Source organism: Pezoporus occidentalis, unplaced genomic scaffold, assembly GCF_034315485.1.
Source record: "Pezoporus occidentalis ecotype Australia unplaced genomic scaffold, CSIRO_AGI_Poc_V1 ctg44, whole genome shotgun sequence".
Lineage (NCBI taxonomy): Eukaryota > Metazoa > Chordata > Aves > Psittaciformes > Psittacidae > Pezoporus > Pezoporus occidentalis.
In genome coordinates, this window is record NW_026915769.1 from 1,795,678 (window position 1) to 1,821,865 (window position 26,188).

At 39.5% G+C, this 26,188-nt stretch overlaps 1 protein-coding gene across 5 annotated transcripts in view; it reads right to left on the reverse strand.

Moving 5' to 3' along the window:
• The window catches only part of SCUBE1 (signal peptide, CUB domain and EGF like domain containing 1), a 209,482-nt gene that overhangs the window by 179,904 nt on the left and 3,390 nt on the right, over nt 1–26,188 (reverse strand). Inside the window, exon 2 of one of the 5 annotated variants that reach the window (XM_062634873.1) lies at nt 1,966–2,048. The exons of 3 other annotated variants lie outside the window; for them this stretch is intronic. In XM_062634873.1, coding sequence (XP_062490857.1) covers nt 1,966–1,978 — 13 coding nt within the window. In that variant the 5' untranslated portion in view covers nt 1,979–2,048. Of the gene's footprint in view, nt 1–1,965; nt 2,049–15,984; nt 16,081–26,188 lie in introns of those variants that run through there. One more of the 5 variants, XM_062634871.1, reaches the window with a different exon arrangement.

The following is a 26,188-nucleotide window of genomic DNA, read 5'->3' on the forward strand; positions in this document are numbered from 1 at the left end:
AGTGACAGTCTGCCAAGAACCTATTTGGTCTTACTAGGTTCAAATGAGACCACAACTCCTAGTGCCAGACCTGGATGTATGCAACCACATCCCTCAGCTGCTAGCAAGATAATTTTGACCATCTCTTTCTGGAACTGGTTTGGGAAATCTCAAAAATCCACTGCTTGTTTCAAAAGTCTTAAAGGAAAAAAATATTGGGGGAATTAAAAAAAGAGATAAAAAGAAGCTTGCTTACTTGGGTGTACTAGTAACTGTACCGGTTCAGCTATTAGCCATGGTGAAAGAAGCTTGGAAATCAAATCATAATTCCTTATGGAAAACAGAGGTGAATCTTTTGTTACAGCCTGGAAATAACTCTTTCAGTAGCCTGAGGGAACACAGCACTGCCATGTTCTGCTGTTGTCTTCCTCAATGAGCAGTAGTGTTACTTAAAGATTACATACTGTATGAGACTGCAATTATTATTTAAGCATCCAGTAACTTTTTAAAACACCTAGACAAGTATCTGGGAAAAATCAAGCATTTCTTACCATGTGGAAGTGCTGTAATTTACAATCACTATTTTATTTATAGGAAAAGAATGTCAAATGTCTAAAGTGACCTAATTCTTTTTAGTCTCAGCAGACCTGTATCTACCTCATACATAACTGGGGCTGATTCTTCTTTCAGTACCACAAGTAAGACTGACACTATCCCAGAGATGTGTTGTATTTGTATATTTTGCAACAAAGGTATGGCACGCTTGTAAGTCTCACAAGGCCACCCAGCAGAGAAGCAGCTGTTCCAGGAGCACATACAAGTTGACTAAGAAACATTCAAAATAAAACAGTCCGTCTCTCCTGCTTCCAGTATCACAGCATTTCAGCTTTCTGTTTCAGCAGAGAATAGAAGACACGTCAGCATGAAATAACTAACATTCAAGACAAAACACACTGCAAAACAGGGTAAGGAAAATGCTAGTTCCCATTTTGTCTAAACGCTTTCAGCAGCAGAAACTCACTGCATGTTAACCATCTTTTCCAAGCACTAACAATCTTTGCTAGAAGGTGGCATAGACTATAAACCAGTCAAGTACAAAATTTACCTCCAGCAAAATCCATTCCCACTCTTCATTATACCAGTTGCCATTCATGAAGTTCCTGAATGTTCCAAGATCATTACAACACATAAAACTAAATTTATTTGTCAACACAGCTACAGATCTTTATGGGGAAAGTTACTGAAACCAAAGCAAACGTCTGCATAGCGCTGATGAATTTTGGATGAGTGTCACTGTTAAACTGTCACAGAAGCCTTATGGATTTTAACATGCAAAAGGAAGAATGGCTAAAGCCTGAAAGTCAATGAGCCAAATTCAGCTTTTAGTGTTGAATTCCAAAGATTTCTAGAGAATAAGGGGAAGTGTGCATTGGCACAACCTTTATCTTGGCATCTGCCAAGGCCACATATCCCAACACTTACATTGCAACAGCAAATGTTCAAAACAGGAGTAGGATTCAGTAAAATCTGTGACAATTTTGAAGTATTTCTTGACTACTAATATAACGAAAAGATCTGGAATTAATTTACCGAACACAAATTTCAATTGACTTTGAAAGGAATAATTTACGTGCTTGGACATTTTAAAATAAATAGCCAAAGGAAGCTGTCTGCCCACATCAATTTCTTCTAATTTAAAGAACCACAAACAGAACTTAGCATAACGGTGTATTATGCAGATGTGAACTATTTCTTAAAAAAGCTGGATCCATAAAGTAGCTAGAAAAATAAATATTAAAGCCTTTGTAATTGTATCTTGACAAATAAACCCACTTATTCATTCAGTATCTGAAGAAAAAAATATTTTGGCATTCATATTCATCTATTCATCTATCTGCTTTAACCAAAATACTCCAAAGAGGCATTACAGAGACAGTTAATACCGTTGTCCTTACAAACTTGCCAGCAAAGAAACTGTGTTTTTACCTTCCTGCTCCATGAGAGGTTGCTGCCAGCTCCCTACAGAGGACAAAGCACACCTCTTGCAGAATTCTCTCAGTTGTCTTCTGCTAAAAAAAAAAGTCACACAACAGTTCTGCTATTGCAACGTGTTGCCTGCTTATCCAGAACTGGTACGCAGTAAAAGACATTGTAAAATGCTGGAACACATATTTCCATGTGTAATATTTTGCACTTTTATGGCTTCCCTCTTGAAAGCTTTCAAAAATTTTTACTGATTTGTCTACTGAGTTTTGGTCACTGCTCCTCCTAGGACTAATGCAATATCCTCATTTCTAAAGAAGAATACAGGAGAAGAGCCCTACCCTAGGTTCAAAATCCTACATAATTAAGAATAGAACTACAGTATGAACAGAGCTGTCTTCATCACTGTATAGTTTTATGCAACTTTGATGTCAGACGCTGGGGAAAGAAGTGGCCTTGTAATACCCAAAGGTGAATCCTACAAACTCCAAGAGGCATTTTTGCCACTGGCTTTATGAAGTGAGGAAGACAAGTTTCCTGGGTCTCACAGTAAGGAGATATGCAAGACAAGATCAGCATTTCAATTTCTTGTTCCCACTTCCAACTGAGAACAGGCAGCAGTGAGGCATCAACACCATTACTTCTAAGGAAACAGGCAGAAACGAAGTAACATGCACACCGACAAGAATACAAACTCAAGTCCTGTATCATAACAGATCAGCATTTTATTCTTTTTAATTAATGGATCTGGGGACTGTGAAAGCCATTAAAAAAAATAAAACCAATATGGGAATATTTATATACACTCTGTTTCTTTGGTAGATTCTACATCTAATGTACTTTCAGCAGTTATACACACACACATTGGATAACCTGAACCTAAGGCACTTGTATTTCTAATATCAAGTTGCACTTTCCTTAAGAAGGGAACCAGCTCCAGATCTAAAGGCCAGAAAAAACTCATGCATAGGTTAAAGACCGTTTTGGTTAAGTGCAGAGCAAATTTGCCAAAATCTCAGCTCTCTGGAATGCATTCAACCCCAACAAGAACAGTAAAATTATCAGATTCTCCAGAGGAGTTTAGCATCAGCACATTTCCACATGTTCAAAATTATCTGAAGCCCACTCAGTTTTGGTATAAAAATTTTCAAGAGCTGACCCAGCTAGATGTGTAAAGAATCAGCTAAGAAAATGTCACCAATTCCACTCAACTTGATCTGCTAAAATGCTGCTTCCCTCTGAGAGTTTTGTGATTGCAGAATTCAGCAATGCAGAATGCAGCATTTACTCCAAGTCCAAATTTTGTGAAGAAAATACTGACATAAAGATTAATTCAAATTTTTTCCTACTCCAAATGAAACCCTGACCTTCACCTCAGAGTAAAGTCCATTTCTGAAAATCGCTTTCCATGAAAAGCTTCGTAAATCACATTTTCTATGAGAAAAAACAAAATCTATCATTTGATATACCTGTTTTTCCTAAGATACTTTAGGTTTTGACTCATAAACATTAACGTCTTTATTCTTTAGATGCTAAGACCTTAGAAATGTTACAATTTAACCAATCAGAGGAACACACAGGGCAGCTTTTACAGCTTGCAAGTCATCATGATGTTTTCAAGATGCTTGTGTCCAAGTAAACTGTAAAATTTGATAGCCATTAGGACTACCCCTAAAGCCAAGGTCAAGGGTGAGCAGGCTGGCAATAGGGTAAAAATCAGAAAAAGCAGCCTGATGTTCCTTGGTGGAGAAAGGAAAAAAAGGAGGTACAACAGATTGTTTAGCATAAGCGTTTATTCAGTGCAAATTTCCCAAGAACCTTTCCACTGCAGGTACTGCCCCTCCATTAACCCATTCACAATAAAAAAACAAAATTAAGCTTTACAGCTTCCGTCCAAGATGTCACAAGCCCCTATTTTCCATTATTAAAACAGCAGGAAAATGAAAATGCCATGCCAACTTAGTGAAGATGATTTGGATGCAATCTATGATATTGTTGGGGTGTTTTTCTGGGAGCCATTTCATTCAGTTTCCAGAAAACATCAAGTACTCTGTAGCAGCTTTATTTGTTTCCTTTTCTTCTGTGATAGCTGAGCACAAAGTTCATCACACTATAATTTACAGCTTGTTGATACTATGTTTTATACTTATTTGAAAAAAGGAAAGGCGGTGTGTGGGGGGAAATGGAATACAAACCCAACTATGTAGAGGTATATCCAGCTGCTTGAACAGCAAATATGAAGTGTGAACAGCTTCATATTTAGAACTAGCATGCCTAAAAACATTTATGATGCATTTAGAAGGCAAGTGAGCCATCATCCCACTTATCGCTGGCTGCAGAATGGGACTTCTTTACTTTCTATTTGTTTAATATCTTTTGTTTGACCACAATTATTACCTCCTAATTTTCAAGAAAGCAGAGAGACCTATTGCAGATGCTTATTTTGTCTTGTGTCTGAATTTCGTATTATTACACTGCTCACAACAAGCATGAATCAAATCTTCAAGTCACACAGAGTAAGGCTGTCCTTGTAAGAGCCATCTTTGCTGCTTGGGAAAAAAAAAAAAAAAAGACAAACTTTCACACACACCTGTTCCAGTGTCTCTTCACCCTCATAATAAAGAGTTTCTTCCTAATGCCTAATCTGTATCTCTGTCAGTTTCAGCTTAAAGCCATTCCCCCCTGTCCTGTCACTACATGTCCTGGCAAAAAGTCCCTCTCCAGATTTCTTATAGGTCCCCTTTAGGTACTAGAAGACTTACAAGGGCTCCCCTGAGCCTTCTCTTCTCCAGGCTGAACAAGAGCAACTCTCACCCTGGCAAATCTAGTCTCTGAAGAGTCCCTTCCTTACATTTTTCTTAAATTCACCTTCCCATCCTCACCTCCCTGTCTATTCTTTCCTGTTCATTTCCCTCCTTGCTTAAACTCCTAGTTCAAAGACTCAGAAGAGCATTTTCAGTGGCTGGACATTGCTATGTCAATCGAACTGATAACAGGAAAGAATCTAAACGTTTGATTCACTCTTAGGATGCCTGCAGTTCGAGGCAGATATTACTGCTTCAGTGTACATGCACTTTGGCAATGTACTTCCCCTGAAGTACAGGGGAATAAAAGATTGCTTAAAAATATAAAAAAACCTACAAAAACTGAAAAGCTGAGGTTCTGCATGAAGTTGGTGCAATTTTCCAGCCTCCTAAATACTCTCTATGGTTTCAAACACTCCAGGAGCAGGAATGGAGAGGTGATCAAATAAATGACATGGAACACTCCTCATTTAGGACCTTACAAAGTTTTAGACTGCTTAATTGACAATTCTTTCTATTGCCTTAACAACAGGTTTATAAAGCATTTTTTACCTAGAGTTCTTTTTGAGGGTCTAAAATTTTGGAGCTGCAATCATTTATGGAAAAAAAAAAACTAAGCAGAATTCTTTCCCTGTGGAACAATATATTTTCTGTTCATATATGTGAACATTATCACTGTGACATTTTCCATCTCAACCAGCACAATGGAAACTCTGGGACCACTGCAGTTCCATTTATGTTTAATACAGTATTTTAAACCAAATAAAACCCAAATTACTGTTATCCTGCATTACACATCTTGAAGCCTTGATTAGAGTTTTTGTGGTCTGACATTTTTCTCAATTGATATTTAAACAGATTGGCTACAAGTTCTTTGAACTGCAAGTGAGATACCCAAATAAAGATGGATACCTGCAGAGCCCATAACAGTTTTAGGGTCTGTCTTTATTTAGTAGCTGCCATGCCCGGCAAGCTCAAGCAGAGAGATTTCCTGTTCACAAGCTGTTATGAATGTGAAGAACAACATTTGACAGCATTTTTCCCACCACTTCTAAATCACAGCTATTTTTACCACAAATCCCTCTTTTAATATAATGGGAAATGTTTGATTCCACATCTGAACTTGTGAGTTCTTGGAGATCTAATGGGAGAATATTTCTGTGTGCCTTAAGGCCACAACTGGTACTCATACATCCTGATGGTCATCATTTCAGTTAGTCATGGTAGAAGGTTATTTGTAAAATGAATTTAAATTATTTAAAATGAAATAATGCACCTAAAAATTTTGAGGGAGAGGTTTAAGACAGTGAAACCAGATCACTGATAGAGACACCATTCACATACTTTTTTTTCCCAACCTGCATAGGTATCTCCCTCATTCTCAGATTTGTACCTCCAACCTTCCTTTGCATTTAGTTTTTAAATTTCTGTCCATTGACAAAACAATCCCAAGCTTCAAATCTGAAATAAATTTCCTTATTACCTGTCAGTGGATGAATATTAACTTATTTTCTGTAGCCTTTCAAGTGGGAGAACAGAAGGTGTCTATTCCTTCTTGCTCATTTCAGAATGTATCAGTGGCATGAACACAGGATCACATAGTGTAAAATGGAAGATTTCTTAATATCATACAGCACATACTTCATTAGTCCCTGGCAGACTAATACTGCTGCAGTTTCAGGCTGAGACAGCTAAGGCCACAAGCAGTATGAGAGGCTGTATAGCAGCAGTTTTCATCCTTCTTGGATATGAGAAACTGCTGTTTTCCAGCAGAGGTGCAAATCCTTGTATTGCAAATTTATGTCTTCAATAGCAGGCTTACATTTTCAAACTATTTTTTCCACATGTGCTTTACCAGTAGTCCTTGGGCTACTTCAGACTCCTGGCTGAGAACTGCTGTGCTGTGCTGGTTAACCACTTGGGAAATATAATTTATATCACGTAGGATTTGTAAAATGTAGGGCTTCCTGTCATCCTGCATTACTTGGTCAAAGTCCCGACTTTGGGACACACATCAGACATTAATTTAACCAGCCTACAGGAATTCCCTGCGAATGTTATATAACCTATCTATGAGCAGAGCAACTCTGCATTATGTATGCTATTGTGCACTGCCATGAGAGAATCACTGCATATATTCAAAAGGCCTGTTCAGGGCTGCCTTTCATTTCAACATTTACTGAAGTCATGTGGCTCCTTCTAAACATGATACATGGGTATCCATGGATTTGTCTCTACTGACAATGCCAGACCTAATAGTTACAAAGCCCAAGAAACCAACCCTGCTATTATTTTGTCACCTGTTCTCTGAATGCAGGCAAATTCATACAGTTCCCCAATAACACTGTCTATGAACGGAAGGCCTCCCAGCATTTTGGTTTGCAGTGAACAGCAAAGAGCAGCCTACATGGGCTGATACTTTAAGTCATTCACAAGTTTGAAGACTATAGCGCCTCACCTAATAAACAGGAGCTGACTGAAGGATAACTTGGATCATCAAAGCACAGATCTGTCTGCTTCAGAATCATTATGTTTATTTTTGCTGTAAATAGCTTTTCCAACTAGAGAAGTGTTTACCTGGACTAGGAAGCTCCGCGTGATGGCATAACAGCAAAAACACACATAGAATGCACTGAAAAATCAAAGAGAAAGCCCTGTCCTACATACATACTGACGATTCTAAAATTTTATTCACAAAAAATGTTCATCAGTTATGATGTAGGCTCTTCTTAGCCTTCCAAAAAGCCACACAGAAATTGGTCTTGGGAGCCAGAGCTCTATTTATCACAGACAGATTTATCTATTTATCAAAGAGAAATAATAATAGAGCAAATGTGAAAACCAGTGGGGTTTGACCTGTGGATGTGCAACTGTCCAGCAGAAACATAGATCTACAGATAGCAAACACCAGCATGCCACCCATCATTATGTTTTATACTTCAAAACATTGCCTGGAGTCTTTGGCCACTAGAGAAGTAAACAAGAGAAGGGGCTCTCTGAAGAACTAAAGAAGTTACACACACCACTGCCTGGCACACAGGGGTAAAGGTTTGATGAGACCAGGGCAGGCTGTACAAAACACCTATTTCATAGTTAAGAAAATAAAGAAAAACTGGTAAGGATGAAATTTCAAATTCAAACATGAAAAACACCACTGCTGTCCTGTGAATCATCAAATACTTTCAATTATAAACTGTGCTCACACCTGATGACTGGACAAGAAAAATGGACCAAATAGATGCAATCTTGGATTTTCCAAGAAATTAGACATTTCTGCTCTAGTGTTCAAATATCGTATACTAGAAAGCACACAAAGCTTCCAGCACCCTTAATGCTATTCAGTGAAAAAAGAATGAAATTGCAGATATGGAAAATGTAACATGGCCATTTGGTGAAATCTGGAGAGAGCTCATATTCATAGCCTGGAAGTTTTCCTTTGGTAATTTTATGTAATTGTATCTGTTACGTTCGGGAAAATGTTAGGTAGAAAGAACCAAAGAATGCCTCCAACTTCTGTGCAGTATTCAAATAATAATATTCATCTGACAGAATTTACAACAGAAAGACAGACAGTCTAATTGTACCACACTCCTCCCCACTAGTAAAGGGATAAAAATGGGTAGGTTTATATAAATATTTGTTTAGTCCTGCAGAGTCATTCCCAATATTCTCATTTAGATAATTTCTCATGAGATGCCTTTTGCAGCAATACTATTTCATTATGCACAGTTAAGCAAAATGCAGCAATCTCTTGACTAAAGATTTCATAAACAGGTGTTCAGGGTTTTTTGTTTTCTTCTAATTGGGTAGTACATCCAATATAAAACTAGACATAAGAGATAATGTTCATGATGACTTTTCCATTCTTACCCTTCCTCCTTCCCATCTTTCTAGACAATCCCTCTGTATATACAATCTTGTATATATTCATAGTATTTCTAAGATACATGAAACAGAAGTCCAGGAGAAAACACAATACAACGTTCTTGGTTATCCACTGAATACAGGACACCAAGGCCTGACTACTTATCTCACTCATACTTAATACACAACTTCACCCTCAGCATAAGGCTCAAAACAAAATCACAGAGTTATGGGTGTTTATCCACGGCACCCGATTTAACAACATAACCATTGGAGGTTACATTAAACATCCAGGTCAAGCTTTTCAAAGTACCTATTCATTTTTCGCAACTGACTTGAGACTCTCCTTACTGAAGTCTCATTTTCAGGTGTCATGGTTTAAGCCCAGCCAGTAACCCAGCCGCTCACTTACCCCTGGCTTCTCCCCTTTCTGAGGTGGGATGGGGAGAAACAGAAGTATGTAAAACCCATTTTGTGTTGAGATAAGAACAGTTTAATAACTAAAGTAATATAGCGATAATAATAGAAAGAATACCAACGATAATAATAGGAAACAACAAGAGAAGCAATGCAAGCTCGGAAAACACAAGTGCTGCGCAATACAATTGCTCACCACCCACTGACCAATACCCAGCCTGACCCAAGCAGCAGCTGGTCCCTTCCGGGTGACTCCCCCCAGTTTATATACTGGGCATGACATGCTGTGGTATGGAATACCCCTTTGGCTAGTTGGGGTCAAGTGTCCTGTCTCTGCTTCCTCCTGGCTGCTTGTGTCCCTCCTCACTGGCAGAGCATGAAAGACTGAAAAGCCGTTTATCAGGGGAAGTGCTACTGAGCAACAACTAAAACATCGGTGTGTTATCAGCACTGTTCTCAGACTGAAGCCAAAACACAGCACTGCACCAGCTACTAGGAAGATAAATAACTGTTACAGCTAAAACCAGGACATCAGGGAAGCAGAAAGGGCAGCCATTCTGAAGATGTTGTTAGCTGCCAAGTCAAAAATTAATGTCTGGTTTTGTAGTTTCGCCAAGGAGAGAAACATGATGTAACACTTATGGTAAACGACAGTAGATGGGAGGCTGAAAAGAGGCAGGTGAATACAATCACCTATGTCTGCACAATTCCTTTACAGTCACTATACCAAGCATGGCTAATCACCAACCTACCAGCTGTGAGTTTTGCCAAACACCTGTACAAACATACTCATTTTCCATTTTTATTCTGAAGACACCACTAACACAGTGATTTGTATCAAACTTCCAGTTCAAGAAGTCTCTAAATCTCTTAGATTTGTACCATAAAAAAAAAAATCCACCCTAAGCAATCACTGATGGCCACTGTCAGAGACTGCACACCAAGCTAGACAGACCTTCCGTCAGACTTGACCTGGCCAGTTTGCACAGCGATGGCTTGACTTCATGAACAAAGATCTGGGAAGGGCTTTACCCATGCTTTTGCAAGTGTGAGCAAACCCTTCGGGCCTGCGCAGTGGATTTTTTTAGGTGAGGCACAGCATGCCCGGAACTGGCCCCACCCTTTACACCTGAGGTTTATCTGCCAGGGCCTAGCGAGTTTGCACACTAATACAACACTATGTAGCATAGGCAGGGATCAGAGTTCTTTGAACCCATTGTAAAGAGCCCTGGGTTTACCTTCCTGTAATGGGTATAATTTAACAACCTTTGTCTACTCCATCAGCACAGAACATAAAACAAACTGGACAATAAGGAGATATTTTTAAAAATGCTTAAGGGGTATTCCAAAGATCTGATAACTAAAACTAAGCAAACGATACTTCAATCAAGAAGATCTGTCCAACTCCGTAACTGGCACAAGTGACTTCAAAGAAGTTACTTCTAAGTGCATGTAAAAGTCTAGCAGGCTTAGGGTAAATGACTCTTAAATTTCAGTTTAGTTTATGCAAGCTGGAAACTCAGCTACTGGAATTAAAAGCAATGCAATCTAAACAAATGTATGATCACATGGCCTAGCAGGGCTTCCTGAGTAGGATGCACCAAGAAAAATCTTAAAGCTGAGTTCTAAGATAACACAATTTAAAAGTCAGCTTTTTTCCTAAAATGAAGTTGTGAACACTTGTTTTGTTTAGGTTTTCTGGTTTGTTTAGGTTTTTTGGTTTGTGTTTTTTTGTGTTGTTTGGTTGGTTTTTTAATTATATGCCAGTGCTAAAGAGGTGGGGCCTATTTTAAATTAAAGAATAAAAATGTAAAGCTGAGACTGGAAGGATGAATTTCCTAATGACCAAATGATATCCCCTGTTCTGGTTAAATTCAAAGCACAATTAAACACAGAATATCTTCCATTAATTTCAATAAACTTTGAATGGCATAGCTGCAGGCTCTTCGGCCCAGATACACCTCATCCAACTTTATATGCCTACATTGTAGATGTCCACATGTGTGTTAGAACTGTTATTTTCAGGACATGATTGATGTAGTTTTGTCTCCATTAATACAAGGCAGACTGCACCAAAGAAATTTCTGTTTCTCTCCATCAGCTACATATGGAAAGCAAGGCAAACAGCTTAGGTTTACTGAATGGTACTACTGAAATCCATATTTGGACAGATGAAATCCACCCCTTCTCCTCTTCAGATGCCTCTGAAATGAACGGAAACTCTCTGAGTATACCAAATAGCCAGGGCCTCCCGCCCAAAGTCTTACTTTTACTGGAAGTTAGGCCTCAGGAAGGAGTTAATGTAAAGCCCATAACCAACTGTCTGAACACAGTTTAAATGTTAAACTGAGTGATAAGATGTATTATTAATGGTTGTAAGTGACTGGCAAGTGTTCACTTGAGGATAGGAAGCTAATGTTTGGATTGATTCACATGTTAATTTTGTAACTCGTGACCCCAGAACACTTTTAAAACAAATGGCAGCAACATGTTTTCAAATTTACCACAGGAAAAGTAAACCCCCCACCAGTCAAACAAGTTTACAGCCAGCAGAAGGCACAAAACCACATGGAGGAGATACTTTTAATTAAGTGCAATATAAGGAGAATAATGGTTACCCATATTCAGTCTAAACAATTATTATCAAAAGCGCCTTAGCATTTTAAAATAAGCCATTTAAGAAAGGCTTACTGTTTTAACCATAAACTGTTTCCGATTATAAAGTATAGCTTTCAATTAAGATTAGCAAGGCCTAATTCAAGCTATAATTTGGTTCCTTTAGTTAGCAAATGTCTATTAAAACTGAGCAATTAAGGTTAAATGGGTTGAAGCACTTAAGCACTCCCTCCTGCTTCAAGTACTATTACAGAAAAGGCTATGTGAGTGACTAATTCAGACCAGAAGACATGTATTTCCTTTAAGTTTTATACTTCCTTGGTGATCATAAAGTTTACTAAAGAAGAATCCATTGGTAAACTAGATTTTCAGTGGAATATGACATTGTTATATGTTTGTAAGGTACAGCTTATTGTGCATAATTTAAAAACCAAAACAAAGTACAAATTCTGTAATTTTATAAATATAGGATAAAGTTTGCTCCTGTTATGGCTCTTCTCCCTTAATTTGTATATAGTTTAGTAACAAAAATATGTAGTAAACTTCCCAACAGCATATTTCTCCCATTTGATAGTTGGATTCATACTTGGCATAATGGTCTTAAGCAGACACGCTGTGTGTGTACTTCTGACAGGTAAAGAAAGAAGTATACTACAATCTCTTACATAAACCACCTTTCAAAGCATTCCCACCTTCCCTTCTGCTTCCTATTTTCACAGCTTCCTCAAAGACTGAAATTCTGCATGCTTGGTCTCACCTTTGAGATCAAGCTATTTTAGCAAGTTCAAGCAAAATCAGCTGAGCAAGCTTGAGAACTGTATTTCTGAGTGCATGACACATAACTAGACACACCCCTTCCCAGCTGAGCAGAGCCCTGACCCAACAGGGCCCTCTGTTAACACACCCAAACAGCAAACCTCTCATATGTCTTCGGGATTCCTTAGGACTCCCTCACGAGCACACAAACCTTGCCTATACAAATCAGATGTGATCAAGACACCAGGCTATCTTTCTCATTAGGCACAAGACCTACAGAATACGCAGTGTACAAACAGGATCATTAAGGTGACTTCACAACTACAAACACTGGGACTTTTCCTCAATGAATGGCAACATTATCAAAAACACACTAGTCCTTCTGGAAAGCATCCTTTTCATGCCTCCATCCCTTGAAGCCATCCTCTCGCTAACTCAGGCAATTATATCATGTAATCCTACTCAGGATAAGGATTGATATTTTCTTCCCATTGCGGACTAGACTACAGCAACTGCCTCTCACCTTCCATAAGATTGCCAAAATACTTGTCTTAAAAATATCTAAAAAAAGCCAACAGTGCTTAATCGTAACATCAATATTAATGGCAACGACTAAAAGCATTCCAGGATAAGCAGTACAGGAACATATTGTAGTAACTCTGTTCTACTCAGATACAGGCTAAAATGCGCATTTCAAGTTGGAACTCCTGAAGATACTCAAAGATATTATGATACACTATAACAAAGGTTTTCTGAAGGACTGTGGACACACACAGGTATTCATATATACATATGCATTCACCTTGTGCAACGAAGTCCAGTGAAAGCCCTCAGAAATGTGCATTGGAAATGCTGGTACTAAAGTAAATTATACCAATAAGCTGTTCTAGCAAATGGATTCAATTGCTGCTCCTATCCTGAACTGGTTTGTGCGTACTCTCTTCATAATAAATGCTAAAGCTTTTGGTTGTTTTTTTTTTCACAAGACCACATGTGATGCAGTCAACAGATTTTTTTTTTCTTTTCATAATGTAGTTCTCACATTTCCCCCAAGGAAAAGAATATTAAAAAGATTTCAAAATAAAACAGTGAAAGGATAGAAAGTGCCAGAAGCATAAAGAATAGAAATCCTTTTCATATAGGTTTAGAAGTGACTGTTAACATAAAACTTCAGTGACAACACCTTGGATTTCATCCATACCACAAAAAAAAAAAAAAAAAAAAAAGTTGTTTCCTAGTAATGGTTAATCATACTATAAACTATTTGAAGGGGTTGCTTTCATTCTTAAAGCTTTTCAGAGAACCGTAATAGAAAAGTTCTTCCATTCGGAAGCCATAATCTTCTTAAATGTAAAACTGTTTACATACAGAATAAGCTACTTCCATTTTCACATAATGAAACAGTCTATACCTAATGAAACAGACTATACCCAACCAAATCATTTTAGTCTTCAGGGTTTTATTTTGGGAAATCAGGAAAACAGGATGAGGTTGCCTATTCCTGCCTTTTACTTACACCCTGGCTCACTCTTAGGAGTCAGAACAGTTACAGGTCAGAGCAATTCTGTCAACTCTCCTTCCCTCATTTATTCCGTGCACTCTGAATACATCTACACCCTCCAGTCTGAACAGAGGTAAATTTGCTTTCCTAGGAGTTCAAGCCAAGCAAAAGCCACAGGGCTCCACTCGTGTCAGCCCTCTAGTAGCCAAATAGCTCACAGTTAGTCTCCCTGGTGAAGCAGCCTCGTGGCTGTGGATCAGTCTGCAACATAAGCCAAACAAGACTGTCTTTCCTCACTGTGCCCGTACACACAAAGCCACTACAAGAGCCACTGGGAAAATCCTCTTGCAGTTAGAAGGAGCAATCAGTTCAGAACACCTGCCTTCCCAGTGTGTGGTATAGTAAGGCCACTATTAAGGATCAGACGAACCGTACTGCTGTGCGAGCAGTGACTGGGCTAGTTTAAGAGAAAAGTGGCATGTGGAGGGAAGGATGTGGAAAGAGCAACTTTGATCATATTCGTCTTTAGAAAGGTTGGAATGCACCAGAAAAATTGAAATTTCTAAATAAAGTCAGACCTCAGTGCTTTGTAGTTAGATAAAATACAGACATTTCTCCAAGCCACAGTTCTAATGGAATCCTTTTCCATGAAATTTTAGCAAACAGAATAATGCAAGAAGAATAAAGCCACAACTCTACTTAATAAAGAGACTAACATCTCCAGAGGTATAAATTCAGGTAAAAAATTCCTCCTACACTCATGATGCTGAACAATTTAGATACGCATTACCTACACTCCCCATTCAGCAAAGGAACTACCCACTTACGTCAATAACTTTTTCACTGGAACAGGAAGACAACTTCCATATCTTTTTTTTTTCTATACCTTGGTTACTGAAGGAAGAGCTGTTACATTGTACAGCTCCAGAGAAGAAGCTTCATAAAGCAAAATATAACGTAAGTGTATTCCTTTTGATGAGCATCTTAAATGTGTAGAAAAGTCCCGAAATTTCAAGGGGGTCAGACCCTATCTTCAGTTTCTTATAACTCCGCCAAACATTTACGTATGGGCTAGAATTTTTTATGCAAGATATCTGCTTTAAAGCAGATTTTTGGCTTGGTTTGGTTTTTTTTTTTCAGCTGAAATTTAAAACACATACATACTAAAGCCAACAATGAAAAAAAAAACAAGAAAGTTGTTTTTTTTTTCTAAAGTGATTATAAGGAAAATTCACCATTTTGCTATGTTTAAAAAAAATCTCCCCCAAATACTTGGACAGATTTAACACTCTCAGATTCTGATTCTGTAAGGGTGAGGGGAGTTACCTTTCGTAGATTTCTTGGGACAGTAAGAGCTGGCTCAGAAACAGCTGAGCATTCACCAAAGAAAAAACAGCCAATAAAAAAAATTAAGAGAAAAAAAATACAACAAAACACAAACCCACAATCAAATAAATTACAAGCTCAGCAGGCATCTGTTGATATTTAGGTAGCTAAGGTTTCCAAAATGTTCTTCTTGGTTGGTGTTTTTACAACCTTAGGCTATGGTTTCACAACACAATGTCTCCAGAAACTAAACTAGATCAGGAAATCTATTCACCTTGCTCACTACCACCTTCTCCTGTCATGTGTTTCAGCCTCTGTACTCCAGTTCATTGTCTTTTCATTGCAGAACAGCTTATAGGGTGATGCTGTAATCCACTGTTTTTTAATTCCACTTTTGGGGGGATTTTCTCCAGTGATATTCTTCACAGTATAGCCTTACATCAAGTGCCTGTGCGCAAAAACCCCAGCATGACCAAGCAAAAAGGAACTTCCTAAATCAGTGCTCTGAGAGAGTATCATGCTTTTTTGGGCAGACTACACACATTACTCCTACAACTTCCTGCCATAGGTCCTCCATTCGAAGGCTAGCTGAAGCTTGGTCAAACTTGCCCTGTAGTTAGTCGCACAGGTATCCTGGTCTAGAATAGCATTTGACTAGTACTATGGGTACAGAAACTATATGCACGATCCTCTTCCACAGGTATGGAGACTGTACCCACCATCCATCATTCCCATTACCTTCACAGTGTCCTAACAGCATCACAGTGAATGCTTCCTGCCTCAAATGCAGAGGAGACAAAAGCCACATTAGTGGAGTTTATTTGGCAAGGCTTAGGGAAGTAGCAGATCACATTCCTCAACTCTGCCATCTGCCAACCAGAGGCTCCCTGACCACATAATGGATCACCTTACATTTAGCCTCAGAACACACAATTCGTAGAATGTTCATTTGCATACACATGAATACAGTCCCCATAATCAAATGGAAGCTAACAAATAACGGCAAACAGTCATGCAAAGATGTCTTTCCAGCCAGACACCTGAGGAAAGAGCCATGGCTCCGCAGCAGTGGGAGCAGCACGACTGTGCTGAGGGACAGCTGAACTATGAACTGGCGGTGGGGGCCAGGAAACAGGTAGGGAAAAAGGAAGGAAAAGGGACAACTCTGAGATCTGGTAGGAGCTGTTCGGATTTGAAAACAGAAGACAGGGAAGGTAAAAGGGTCCTCAGAGCTTGCACCAGTCCCAGAGGTCTTGCTGCGTGACACTGGCTTTCAGAGTAATACGTCTGCAATTGCAATAAGCCACTGAGAGAGGACAAGGGAAGAAAAAATGAATAAAATAAAAAAGCAGCAGGTGAAGATATACTAGGAGATGACAAAAGAAAGAGAAGTAGAATTTGCTGTAGGGAAATGACAGTGTTTAGAGACAGCTGAGTAACAGAACATACAAGACAACATAACAAAGACTGCAAGGAAATGGGACTGCACCAAAAGTAAAGGTGACAGATAGGAAAATGAGGAAAACCAAACAGTGTCTGGCAGATGTAGAAAGAATGAAGGCAAAAAAGAACAGACTCTTACATATTGAGCTTAGTATATTCTATTTGTGCGCCTTTTTTAATTATAATTTATTTTATTAGAATTTTCCTGTCAGATAATTTACACTGCATATTTTGTGGAAAGGAGAAGTTCCTTCTAGATACCAAGTTTACATCACCACAAAAGGCCACCCTGGGTTCTGCAGCTTAGCAACTGCTAAGACTGATGAAATTTTATATATATTCATAAGTTCCCAGAGTACCCACAGACCATCCAGCAGACAGGGAGCTTATCAACTATTTAGAGAAGTGTCCTTGGGAAAACACTATTTTTTCCAAATTGAGAATTACATGTAATGCTGCTGAAGAATGAGGCCATATTTCTAGCAGCATGGTATTTGTTTATGCAAAATACAGTGATATTTGTATCCAAGAAGCATTTCTGGAGGAAAGAAGAAAAGGGAAGGGATTCGGAGAAAACTCCAGGAACAAAATCTTGTTGGCAAGCTTGTTCCTGGAGTTTTCTCTGAATTGGAAGGGGAAGGGGAAGGGGAAGGGGGAGAGGAGAGGAGAGGAGAGGAGAGGAGAGGAGAGGAGAGGAGAGGAGAGGAGAGGAGAGGAGAGGAGAGGAGAGGAGAGGAGAGGAGAGGAGAGGAGAGGAGAGGAGAGGAGAGGAGAGGAGAGGAGAGGAGAGGAGAGGAGAGGAGAGGAGAGGAGGGAAAGGAAAAAGGAAAAAGAAGTTGGAGCAACTGTTCTTTTTCTACTTAAAAATGGAATATTTCCAAACTGGACCACCAGGGAAATTGGTCAGTAAAGAAACATTTTGGGCTGCCAGGAAGCAGCTCTGAGAGATAAGACAGGGTAAGGAAGAAAAGGGAGAGGAGAAAACAACAGGGTGTGTGACACAAGGGGACTGATGGTACTGTGAGCAGTTAAATGGGTCATGTCATCCCAACTAAGGGATATTCTGGTTTTATTGGATAAACTGCTGAACAAAGTCAGAAAAAATTAAACAATCAATAAGTAAAACATAAAATAAATTCAAGGCTGAGCCCTGATCAAAAGAAAAGCCCTATCCAAGGATCAGAAGCATGAAGGAGGGGAAAAAAAGAAGTTATTACATTAATTCACTTTGTCTGTAATAAACCCATTTTTTATTACAAAGTGTTCTCAAGAGTATTTTCTTGCTTGCTACTTCTTCATCCCCTAAGAAACTCCATTCCCTGATGTAACTCAGAAAACTGGCAAGCTAGGAATCAAGTATTAAATGATAGCAGAGAATTAAAAATAATAATAATTGAAAAAAAAAAAGCAGAGATATAAAAGACCTCAGAACTGGATTTTGAGAAACACTTTTATCGGCCTATATCAAAAAGATGCATCAAGTTACCTAATCAAATAAGTAGGATCTACAGAGAAAGGAAAAAAAAAAAAGTAGTTATTAGTTCAAATCAAAGAAGCCAGTTTACATTCTCCCTCTTCCAGTTTTTGACATGTGCTGCTTCATACTGGAAGCCATTCAGTGAAATTAGCACAATGGCTCACCCAGAGTAAAGGTATAATCCGTGTGAATAAAACTGGAAGGAAATTTGACCCTGAAATAAAAACCACCACATAACTGGGAGTGGGAGGTGGCAGAGTATTTCTTTCTGTGGTCTCCTGCAAGCCAACAGGTCAAAACCAGGATCACATACTTGTAGCAACAGATCCCATCCAAAACCACAGTCATTATGAGAGGGTGACATGAAGTTCAACACATGACATTAATGCCATCTGTTAAGATATTATGACTGTAAAACTAGAAAGTACAGCAGTTTCAATACCTAATATTCACTACAGACCTCAAGATTACTAGAGAACCTGTTCAAAGTAGTAAGATCAGTGTCAAAGCCTCAAGCACTGAACTGAGATCAAGTCACAAGATGGTTATACAAAATAACAAAATTAAAATAAGGATATCAACAAAGGATGAAACAATATTTAGGAAACATATTCACATTCCATCTTCCTGTAGCTTTTCAGAACAGGCAGGCAAAGGGTGTAGATATTTGAGGTGTTTTCAGGGAGTCCTTAAATGAATGAATCCACCTTCTATTGCAATTAGAAGAATCATCAATTAAGAAGAAGTCCCTTAAGCTGCCTTGTTCAGTTATTCAGCAGAGAGAGACAGACAGATAGCACAAGCCTGACACCACTAGAACTGTGCAAGCATCAAGATGCCCAAGTTTCAGAAAGGAAAGGAGACCCAACAGTGTTCATTTACTCTCACACAACACCACTGATAAAGACGGTCCACTTAAAGAATTGCTGAGACTGGATTGATGGGACACCTTGGAGCTCTTAAAATAAATGGGATCATTGTTCCATTTGAAAGACACCCAGAAGCCCCAGACTTACTTAGCCCTGAAGATAAGAGAAGGCCTCAGTGTGAGATACTGGACTAGGAGCTGGGAAATGTGAGCTCTGAAATGATCCGTGCTCTCTCCAGGTTGACTGATTCAGAGCAACCCTGTCACAATATTTGGATTCATTTTTGAAGAGGATGAGAAGAACACTGCAGATATTTGAAAAACCACAGTAAAATTAAAAAGGAGTGACACCAGCTTCTTAAGAAAACAAAAAATAAAAAAGGTGAACAAGATTAAAATTTTGAGAAGAATATTAAGTCAAGCCTGGAGAAACAAAAATTGCTATTCAAATGAAAATGAGGAGGAGATGAATTTCCTGTATGTTTTTCCAAATGCTATGATTAAATATCCTTTCAAAAAAAGACCTAACAAGTAGGTATAAGAAGAAAATTGGCCTCACATCCGTAAAACTTCTGAAGATGATACTGAGTGGTTTATCTATACCATTTCTGATTCATTGTAAATGCAATGAACTCTCATTTTAAACTTTAGTGTATTGCTGCAAACACAGTGAGTAGTTGAAAATTTGGCTTAGGGACGTTACTGCATCTGCAGCATGAAGACAGAATTACACACGATAGACCCGAACCTCAAACATTTGCCAAAGGATGAAATTCACTATCCTGTTGTTTCCACAAAATTAGAATTCCAAGTTCAGAAAAGGGCTTTTAGCTAACAATTTAGAGATGATCTGTAGAGTACTCTGTGCTTTTCTGTCTGCAGCAACAGACAATGTGAGAGACAAAGCCAGATGTCACAGAATGAGTGGAAATAAAATCTAGGTATATCAATGCCAGTATTTTTCCAGATACCATATTGACTATTTCTATCCACTATACACAGACATCGGGAGCTATGGCAGAAGTTATGATGAACAGCATCAGCCCCAGATTAGGAGATGCCTTGGTAGCTTGTTTGGTTGTACATTTTCCAGCTAAGCAGACCTTAGATGAGCACTGGGGTTCAGAAAGGACAATTAGTCTGTTTCCAAATGGATGTAAGCAGAACATAACCTGCTGTGGGTCTGAATATACCCGTGATTGAGGCCAGAATGGTTTATCTTATTTTGAAGTTGTATCATGCCTAAAACCAGTGAGGTGCTATCAAGAACAACAGCCCCCTTTGCAGATTTCCATGCCCTGTTTATCTGGAATGGTTATTTACAATAGGAAAAGGTCTGCATGTACATCAACATATGACAAATTTACACCACTAGCACTGCACAGACCTGCATAACTAGCAGTCAAGCAGAACTGCTGCTGATAGAGCACAAATTTCCAACTTGAGCATAAACCTGAAAATCACCCTCTCAAGGCAGACTCTGCTAAGATAGTTTGCCATGGTACAGGTATGTCGCCCTCAGTGAGAAATCCATCAACAACATTATGAAGCTTTGCAGCAGGAATAAAAAAAAAAAAAAAAAGGAAAAGTACAGATGAAAGTTGTGAGCATCTGTAGAGAGTTCAAGAAACATAACAATAACTGCAGGAGACCAATTATGAAAAGAACTCAAGAACTGTTAAGCAAGTACTATGAAAGACAAAAAAACAGCACCAAGAGGGAAATCTTACTCTATATGGAAAAGTGCAGAGCAGAGTTTTGCAAACCAAAAGCAACAGATCCCAGCAAACATGTCTTAATTAAAAAAACATCTGCCCAGTCACATTCTCTACAAACTACAGAGAAAGACTCCTACAAGTAAGGTATCACCCAAAAGATAAAGAAACTATAGCTAGAGCAGCTCACTGAAAATACAGTTACACTGAGGATAAAAAGTAGCCTGAGGGGAAATGAATATTTAAATAAAGTGAACACACTAACTGGATATAAAATAGGCATGAATAAAGATCAACCAGAAATTATACAATGCATTTTAACAATTAATGGTGTGAGGACTGTAACAGCCTGAGAAGTAGCACAGACAAAAAAAATATTAACTAGGTTTGACAGCTAAACACCTTCATAAACTGTTCAATGCCAGAGTACCCCACAACAGCATACATCCAACACAGGCATCAGGGACAAAGGAGGCTCTGTCAAGGCCTAGGGAACTTCAGGACTTGGAATCCTTTTGAACCTCTGGAATTTCCATTACTTTGACAAATTTTTCCAGCTAACAATTTTACTGGACTTGTGCAAAGCGTCAGACACTGTCCTGCACAACATCCTTGTCTCTAAATTGAAGAGACATCAATTTGATAGGTGGACCACTCGGTGGATAAAGAGTGGCTGCATGGCCACACACAAAGAGTTGTGGTCAATGACTCAGTGTCCAGTTGGAGACCAGTAATGAGTGGTGTCCCTCAGGGATCGGTGTTGGGACCAGTCTTGTTCAACATCTTTGTCGCTGACATGGACAGTGGGATTGAGTGTGCCCTCAGCAAGTTTGCCGATGACACCAAGCTGTGTGGTTCGGTTGATACCCTGGAGGGAAGGAATGCCATCCAGAGGGACCCTGACACACTTGGACGTGGGCTGATGCCAACCTTATGAAGTTTAACCATGCCAAGTGCAAGGTCCTACACCTGGGTCGGAGCAATCCCAGGCACAGCTACAGGTTGGGCAGAGAAGAGATTCAGAGCAGCCCTGTGGAGAAGGACTTGGGGGTGCTGGTCAATGAGAAAATGAACATGAGCTGGCTTCAGTGTGCGCTCGCAGCCCAGAAAGCCAACTGTATCCTGGGCTGCATCAAAAGAAGCGTGACCAGCAGGTCGAAGGAGGTGATCCTGCCCCTCTACTCTGCTCATGAGACCTCACTTGGAGTATTGTGTGCAGTTCTGGTGTCCTCAACACAAAAAGGACATGGAACTGTTGGAGCAAGTCCAGAGAAGGGCCACAAGGATGACTGGGGGACTGGAGCACCTCCCGTATGAAGATGGCCTGAGAAAGTTGGGGCTGTTCAGCCTGGAGAAGAGAAGGCTGCGTGGAGACCTCATAGCAGCCTTCCAGTATCTGAAGGGGTCCTGTAAGGATGCTGGGGAGGGACTCCTCATTAGGGACTGTAGTGACAGTACAAGGGGTAACGGGTTAAAACTTAAACAGGGGAAGTTTAGACTGGATATAAGGAGGAAGTTCTTTACTGTGAGAGTGGTGAGGCACTGGAATGGGTTGCCCAGGGGAGCTGTGAATGCTCCATCCCTGGCGGTGTTCAAGGCTGGGTTGGACAGAGCCTTGGGTGACATGGTCTAATGTGGGAGGTGTCCCTGCCCATGGCAGGGGAGTTGGAGCTATATGATCTTAAGGTCCTTTCCAACCCTATCTATTCTATGATTCTATTGATTGAGATATCAGCCTGTGAGATTACCAACCTGTAGTGAGACTGAAAGTCAACCCAGAGAAGGTAAAGACAAAAGACAAAAAACATGGGAACATGAAAGAGCTGAATGCAGGTCACTGCATTTGGTACACTGACTAAAATCAGAATAGGAAAGATTTCCAATGTAATAGTAGATCTGCCAGGGCAACTGAATCAGTTTTTGATTAATAGTTTTTGTATATTGAATAGAAAGGGACATATGAAAATGCTAGCTAGAAAATCTCTGGTAAAAGCCTATTGATATGTGTTGTTACATGGGGAAATACCATCACAGCAATGCTAACCATATGGCTTGACAAAGCATAGCAGATAGTTGGTTGAAAAAAACAAGGTGAACTGAAATCTACAGAAGGAAGCAGGAGACAGGACACAGGAAGAACAGCTCTTCTGTCTGGATAAATAACTGTGCTCTGTGGAAAGAAACAGATCAGTTGGTGCAGGCAAGAAGGCTACCATGAAAAAAAAAAAAAAAAAAAGAAGAAAAAAGATACAGTAGATCTGCAAACTGAGAATTCAGCCCAAATCCTCAGAAACTCTGGAGAAACCTAATCCAAAAGACATTTTGGGAGAAAATAAAAGTTCAGAAACAAATTCCCTTCTAAAGGAATTTAACAGGCTGTCAAGAAAATGTTTTATTTCAGTAGAATTGCTCCTAGAGCTCTCCACATGTGCTTAAGCATTTCTGTCTTACGTATTTCTCCCCACCCTTTAGGTCAGAGAGGCAAAACATGCACACAATCTTACACAAGTGACTGGGCTCCACTAACCCAAAGATCCAAGTTTTCAAACAAATAATTTTCTTTGATTAAAAAACTATAAACAAATATACAAAAGTACACAAATACCTATTCACATACTGCACATATCTGTACAAATACGTCCTCCACTGCTCTTATAAAACTTAAGAATCAACCAAATCATGCTGGTTCCCACACTCTATCCCATTCTCTTAAAATGGATTTTAAGGGAATGAAAGCAATATTTAAGACTGATGTTTAAAATAAATTAACAACCACAAGCTTCTAAATCAATTCTAATGCCCCAGTACAACCCAAACTGGCAGCTAAAATTTATTAGAATAAATTTTCATATAGGATCATTTCTTTAAGCTCACTGTACTAAACAAATTGCAATTCTGCTTATTTAGTGAAATCTGGCCCCATACGAGAGCTTGCATTGTAAGGGAGTTACTTATGCTTTAATAAATGTTCTTTAGACATGAAGCAATATAGGTAGAGTGCTACAAACTTAAAGAGAAAAGACAAAAAATGTGTACAAAAGACAAGTTTTTCTCATAGGTAACTGGTTTCAGTGGTCAAAAAAGGTTATTTAGAAAAGCTCAGTTATAAAGACTGAGAATTGTTTTATGACCCAGCTTTGTTTTTGGCACAACAAAAAAACATTTGGTGTATTTCATGTTTGTGATTACAAGCACAGTCACTTTTATCTTAAAAGGTAATTTTTAATGGCTGATTACGAGTGTTGTCTTGGGACAGAACATTAAATACCAATCAATACTGCTAGTCTGTTTATTTCTGTAGGTTTTGAATACTTGACCTCAAGGTGCAAAATAAACCCACTCTATGTGAACAACAGACCTCAGGCAGATCTTAGGTCTGACTTGTATGACCCTTCCTTCACCTCTCTAGTTTTGAGTTTACTCACTTATAGAAAGAACATAATGATATCTGCCTGTCACTGGAGGTACATAATTTCAGTAACAAAATTTCAAAGTACTCTGGGATCAAATTAAGAGATACTATTTAAGTAATCTAAAATAAGCTTCAGAAAGGAAGCATCCAAAAAAATTTCAAGCTTTCTGCTCATCTCAAAGCTTGATATTAATTACAAACTTAAGGTACAGAGCTAATGCAAAATCTTTCAAACTCTTATTGTAACAGTGTAAAAAAAAAAAAGGAATATATCATGCATAGTAGTACCTGGTTTAGACACTTCATGTCCATTTACCGAACACTGAACAATTAACATCCAGGCAGATTGTGTTGCAGTCCGTCCCAGCTTACTTTACTTATCAAGCTTGTCAGATACTAAAATCCATTAGATACAAGTTTTACATCAACCACAGAAATTCCATGATTCTGTATGTCAATCCATAGAGAAATCTACTTTTTTACTCCTTACTGAGCTCTCTTTCTTATTGAGCCAAGGTAAGTCAGGCAAAGAGAAATATGGGTATTAAATAAGCATGAGTATCTGCCAGGTCTACCATGAAACAGAGATCACCTAACCGCTTTCAGGAAACTTCTGATGTGGAAACCCAATACAAGTGCCACCAATTCTGAGAATGCTGTAGTGTCCACAGCTGTGGCCCTGAGTACGTTTTCTCCGCACAGAGCTCTTTCCCTAGAAAAGATGAATAAGGGAAGAAGTGGTGCTTAATGATTATTCTGTTTGCAAGAAAAAAGATCTGGCTTTCAAATGAACAGCAGCTAAGAGACACTAGAGCACCAACAGATGGACAGTAGAAATTTGACAATTTAAGCCCAAAACAGAAAAATATGACAACCACAAAAATGCTTTACGAAGGCCCTTGAACAAACACTTTGGAAGTCCATGGAGAATAATATGTGGTTTCAAACTTTTGGAGACTTCAGCAAAGTAATTTCTAGGTCTCTAATCTTTTTAACGGACTGACAATATAGACTTTGAAAAAGTTTCAGACTGTCATAGAGAGACTTGGAAACAATTTTTATAGCTGCTAAGCATCTACAAGTAGGAAAAAGAAAAATAATAATCCTGTGTCTTTTATTTGTAAGGCCTTCTGCTGTGATTACAGTATTTGTTCTTTTCACCAGAGAACAATCTCTCTGCTTAAGTTCAATAGCAAGATGGAGTTCACAAAATCTGAAATGAGTGTACACAGCACCTAACAGCTCATGCTAGGTCTTCTTCAGTTGCAAGGATTGATGCAAGAACACACAGAAGTTAAATAACTTATGTCTGTGTAAGTACAATAATCTGAAATAGTTCTTTTTAAAATAACGTTCCACAGACTAAAAGTGGATGACCATGACACATGCAAAGTGTCAAAATAAAGCAAGCTCCAGTGTCCTATTCGAGTTGATACTGAAAAACATCGACTGTAAATGGCTCAGGGGTGAGGAGACTCACTGGGAAAGAAGAGTGATGGTAAATCACACGTTAGCCAAGCAGAGGGTGCAAGCTTCCGTGTGCCTCACCGTAATCTACGGAGAGCGACTGGTGCAGCCCACAACACCGCCCTGGGCCAGGGTGGAGAGGCCGCAGACCCAGCACCGGTAGGCGCGGCCCCACGGCGGAGGGCGGCGGCCCTGGTTCCCCGCAGCCCCTCTGGCTGGCCCGGCTGCGGTAGAAGGCGTGAGGCCACTCCGGGCGCCTGCAGCCGAGGAACGGCCACACGCAGGCAGGTCCCAGCTACTCAGGGCGGCCCGGCCCGGCCCGGCCCGGCCTGGCCTGTGGCGAGGAGCGAGTCAGGCGCTCCATCCTAGACCGGGCCCGGCCCCACGGGCGCGCACCGGCGGGGCGGAACCACGTGCTCGGCGCGACGCTTCGAGCCCCCACCGGCAGCGAGATCAGCGCCTCCCGGGACAAGCTGGTGTGAATCCACGGGTCGCCTCCTCCGTGGGGAACGTCGCGTCTTACCACACTTCTATTTTTTGGTTTTAACATCAGGCTCGCG